Source organism: Alexandromys fortis, unplaced genomic scaffold (assembly GCF_014885135.2).
Source record: "Alexandromys fortis isolate MF-2015 unplaced genomic scaffold, M_Fortis_MF-2015_v1.1 scaffold_162, whole genome shotgun sequence".
In the NCBI taxonomy this organism is placed as follows: domain Eukaryota; kingdom Metazoa; phylum Chordata; class Mammalia; order Rodentia; family Cricetidae; genus Alexandromys; species Alexandromys fortis.
Window position 1 is genome coordinate 2,074,844 of NW_026068033.1, and position 4,812 is coordinate 2,079,655.

A 4,812-nucleotide genomic window follows, 5' to 3' on the forward strand; every position below is an offset into this window, starting at 1 on the left:
AAGACCCTCACTGTAGCCATTGCTCCCACCTGTTGTATGGAACTCTGCCTTAATTGCAAGCAGCCTGGGGAGGGGCTTGAGTACATAGGCCAGGGAAGACAGGAGGGGGCTGCAGACCCGCTGAATAAAGTTTCCGGTGGGGGGAGGGGCATGCACACCCTTTGAGAACCTCTGCACCTCTCCGCACCTATGCTGTGAGGACGCCCAGCAAGCTCGCACACAGTTAACTAACTGGGTCTGGGACCTAAGAAGGGCAGACATTGCTGTCTCTTCCCCAGGCTGTCGCTAGCCGGACTCCTTTGCCTTCCAGAGTCAGCTCTGCTACCCTGAGGTGTACTGTTTCCGGGACACTGCAGACACGTGGGTCTTCTCTAGAGACATGGGGTCAGCTACTTTCCATGGAGGCCAGTCCTTAGGGAAAAATGGGTGGAGATCAGCGTGAAATAGAGCTAGAACATTAACTTTCTCACTTTCTGTGCACGTCGGCTTCTCAGATTATAAACCCAGACTGAGTTTAGTTAGCTCATATTGTCTCCTCTGCTGTGTGACTTCACACACCCACAGCGCATCCTTTACATCTTCCCAGGGCCTCTCACACAGCGCAGGAGCTCAGCTGTGCTGGGAAGGCTCCAGAGCTAGTCCCGCCCAGGGGCACACTTCCTGTGGGGACAGCCGCGGCAACACTGTTTCTGGGAGGCTTTGATGCACCTGGGTGGACTAGTCGGTGGACTAGTCAGAGGGGACAGCATGTCGGTGAGTGGCAAAGGCCTGGGGTGCAGGCTCACCTGTTGCTGAGCTGCACCCTCAACCTTATACACTTAAGGTTAGGAACCCTTTGTTGTTGTTGGATTTAAAGCAGGGGCTGGAGAGATGGTTCAGTGGTTAAGAACACTGGCTGCCCTTTCAGAGGTCCTGAGTTTGAATCACCAACAACCACATGATGGCTCACAACCATCTCAGAGAGATCTGAAGCCCTCTTCTGGAATAAAGGCATACATGCAGATAGAGTACTCATAAAAATAAGTATTTTTTTTATTTTTTAATTTTAAGGTTTTTTTTAAAGATTTATTTATTTATTATGTATACNGGATCTCTGTGAGTTCGAGACCAGCCTGGTCTACAAGAGCTAGTTCCAGGATCCAAAGCCACAGAGAAACCCTGTCTCAAAAAACCAAAAAAAAAAAAGATTTATTTATTTATTATGTACACAGTGTTCAGCCTCCATGTATGCCTGCAAGCCAGAAGAGGGCGCCAGATCTCATTACAGATGGTTGTGAGCCACCATGTGGGTTGCTGGGAATTGAACTCAGGACCTCCAGAAGAGCGGTCAGTGCTCTTAACCTCTGAGCTTCTCTCCAGCCCCCCAATAAGTATTTTTAAAAAAACCGAAATTTAAGCATAAAGGAGTATTTTAACCCTGTCTCTAGGTACCCTAAGACTCCAGCTGTGCAGCGTGGACTCTTGTTGCAGCACACAAGCTGCTCAGCAGTTGAAGGATGGCTGCTGCCTTTGGGCTGGGTGTGTGTGACCACTGCTTGTTCAGGAAGCTCTAGGAGCAGAAAAACAAAGTAGGCACTAAGCTGGGTGGTTTCTTGTGTAAGTCCTAGACCCTTACCACTTCTGGATGTCTTAAAAAAGGCTAAAAAGTTTTCTTTTTAATGAATCTGTTTATTAAAAAATGGTAACAGGTAAGAGTTAAAGTCTTTTTGATAGCAGCTATTTTAGTTTGGGCCAAGACCGCGATGAAAAGGCACGACTTCCTGAACCAGGCGGCCTTACTGCTCCCTGACCCAGTGGACCTTGCCGTCTTCTCCCGGCCGCACGGCCCCGCTGGCCACCAGCTGGAGGGCTGCGGGAAAGATTTTATGCTCTGCTACTTTGACTCGCTCAGACAAAGTGGCAACAGTGTCACCCCTCTTCACAGGGACAGCTTCTTGTAGGATGATCTGTCCGGCATCTACATCCTCCTGGAGAAGGAAGCAGATGTTTTCAAACCTTGCTTTTTAGCCAGTGCAGTCTGCATCCAGACACCAGAGGCAAAAGTTTGTAGGAAAAGGCATACTCACGGCCACAAAATGTACGGTACACCCGGTAACTGTGACTCCAGCTTCCAGGACTTGCTCATGAGCATTTGAACCCTTGAAAGAAGGGAGCAAGGAAGGGTGGATGTTGAGCATTTTACCTAGAAAGCAAAAAACAGTGGTCAGAAATTTTAGATCTTGTTTATTCTAAAGTTAAAGGAACAAGTGCTTAGAGAACCAACTGGGGGAGATGCCCAAACATGTACAGAAGAATGACAATGGGATGTGGTCAGAGCTTTAAAGGAAGAAGGGGTAAAGTGCCTGCCACCAGGCTTGATTGATGAGCTCAATCCCTAGGACCTACGGAGTCCTACACACTGTCCTCCAACTACCACAAGCATGAGATAGCCCTACCACCCCATGCACAATAGTAAACCAAAAAAGGTACAACAGACGGTAGACAACACCTTCCTTGCTATCTTCTGTCCGTGTGAACCTTTATCATCTTCTCTGTGGTACAAGGTCTGAAACCAGGGCCCTGTACATGCCAGGTAGATAAGTGCTTTACCAGGGAACCAAACTCCCAGGTACTGGTTTGTGTTTAGTTTGCAATTACATCTGCACATCATGAATGGTGCCTGAAGAGGGTGTTGGGTCCCCTGGAAATGGTGGTACAGATGGCTGTGAGCTTGTCACGGGGCTGGGAATGGTATCCAAGTCCTCTAAGAGTAACAAGTACTCTCAACCACTGAGAATTTCTACACCCACCACTAGCTCTTGGTTTTTAGGGACAGGGTCTCATTATATATTCCAATCTGGCCTTAAATGCATTACATCAAGGCTGATCTCTGCCCAGCTTTCTTCATCTGGGATACACAGTTGTTTTTTTTTCTCCTTTCTCTCCTCTTCCTTCACTTTGCTTTTGAGAACTGTGTCCTACAGGACCAGGCTGGCCTTGGACTTGCAGTCCTCCCACCTCAGTCTCAGGACTCCTCTCACAGTGACGTGGTCGCTGCAGTATCGGGAGTGATTAGTGACAGCAGCAAACAGCTCAGTGAACTGGGCATCTCTCAGTCAAAGCAGAGGGAGCTAAGAAGCCCACGTTAAAATTGCATTATGAGGGCAGTCTTGGAAAGCTGATTACTCCGGAGTCCATTTACTGTCCATGACTCCTGCTTACCATCCCATTTCCTGACAAAAGGGCCAGAGAGAATCCTCATGAACCCAGCAAGACAGACCATGTCTACAGAGAACTCTTCCAGGACGAGGTCAACAGCATTGTCAAATTCAACACGGTTCTTATATAATTTATGATTAATCACCTGTAACAGGAAAAGAGAAGCAAGTAAATTTTTTCAGTGAATTACCAAGTTTAAATACAACCTTTACAGAGACTACAAGTCAGTGGTGAAGATGGAGCCACGGGAGGGCTGGCTGAGGAACAGGCTGGAGAAGAGCAAACCCAGCACCCACCCCAAACGGGAAGTTCCAGGATTACATAACCACACACACTGTGGAAGCAGAGTATGCATTTCGCCGAGTGCCGAGTGTGTAGTGGTTGCTGCTGTGGCTCCAGGTGGAACAGCCCGCACCACACAGCAAACCACCCAACAGCCAGACGCAGCCCGTTCTCTGTGGTGACTCACTCTGGTGGGAATGCCAGCCTTTTCTGCTTTGTCTAAGCCAGCGACCCCAGCTTTGTTGGAGATGACAACAACAATGTGTGAGGAGCTCTTTGGATCCCGAGTGCTGTCTATGAGAGCCTGGAGGTTGGACCCTGAAAACCAGGAAAGAGTGAGCACATGCCTGGAAGCTTGGCCCTTCACAATGCCCTCACTCCTCAGAAGGGCCGCTTCGCTTTATCATAAACGTGAACCTAAATTACAGTCAACTCAAAGAGGATCCTGCAAAGCAGCCATGGCACTGGACTAGGATCTAAAGAAACACTCAGGGGCCTTCAACACAACAGCACAATTTATCTGTGCGTTCATGAGCCGGGGAGAGGTCACTACTAAACACTGCACTAGAAGGGCTGAGGCCAGGCCAGCTGGGCTACAGGGTGAGTTCCAAAAGCAAACAACATAGTTACGCTACAGCCATCTGATAGAGTACAATGCTCTCAGACCCAGGGCTCTTACTTTAGATAAAAACAACTTTAGAATACTGCATTTTATTCTGAAAGACAGACAGGAACTAAACTACCAGGTTAAAAATATTTACTACTTCTCACCTTTAAGAACATACACAAGGTGAACACCGTAATTACTATTTTAACTTTTAAGTTTTCTCACCCATCAAGATATGGTACACAACAGGGGGGCTCTTCCTTCTTCCATTTTCCCCTGCTTTCTTCAGGGTTTCTCTGTGCAACAACAGCCCTAGCCATCCTGGAGCTCACTCTGTAGACCAGGCTGGCTTTGAACTCACAGAGATCCGTCTGCCTCTGCCTCCTGAGCGCTGGGATTAAAGGTGTATGCCACCACTGCTTGGCTCGTTTTAAGATTAAAAAAAATTGTGTATGAGTGTTTTGTCTGCTTATTATGTATGTGCACCAAGTGTGTGCCTGGTACCCAGCTCAGAAGAGGCTGTCAGATGCCCAGGAGTCAGAGCTAGAGATGTTGTAACTATGTGGTTGCAGGGACTAGAACCCAGGTCCACTGCAAGAGCAGCAAGTACCGTCAACCGTTGAACCACCTTTCTAGCATGTTATGTTTTTCCTCTCTCTCTCTCTCTCTCTCTCTCTCTCTCTCTCTCTCTCTCTCTCTCTCTCTCCCTCTCCCTCTCCCTCCCC

At 48.1% G+C, this 4,812-nt stretch overlaps 1 protein-coding gene across 3 annotated transcripts in view; it reads right to left on the reverse strand.

The window, feature by feature from the left end:
- Window positions 1-1,647: 1,647 nt before the first annotated feature.
- The window catches only part of Gart (phosphoribosylglycinamide formyltransferase, phosphoribosylglycinamide synthetase, phosphoribosylaminoimidazole synthetase), a 23,675-nt gene continuing 20,510 nt past the window's right edge, over window positions 1,648-4,812 (reverse strand). For all 3 annotated transcript variants that reach the window (XM_050164785.1, XM_050164784.1, XM_050164786.1), the window contains 4 exons: window positions 3,668-3,798; window positions 3,202-3,343; window positions 2,067-2,182; window positions 1,648-1,967 (listed from right to left, as the gene is read on the reverse strand). In XM_050164785.1, coding sequence (XP_050020742.1) covers window positions 1,776-1,967; window positions 2,067-2,182; window positions 3,202-3,343; window positions 3,668-3,798 — 581 coding nt within the window. In that variant the 3' untranslated portion in view covers window positions 1,648-1,775. The remainder of the gene's footprint in view (window positions 1,968-2,066; window positions 2,183-3,201; window positions 3,344-3,667; window positions 3,799-4,812) is intronic.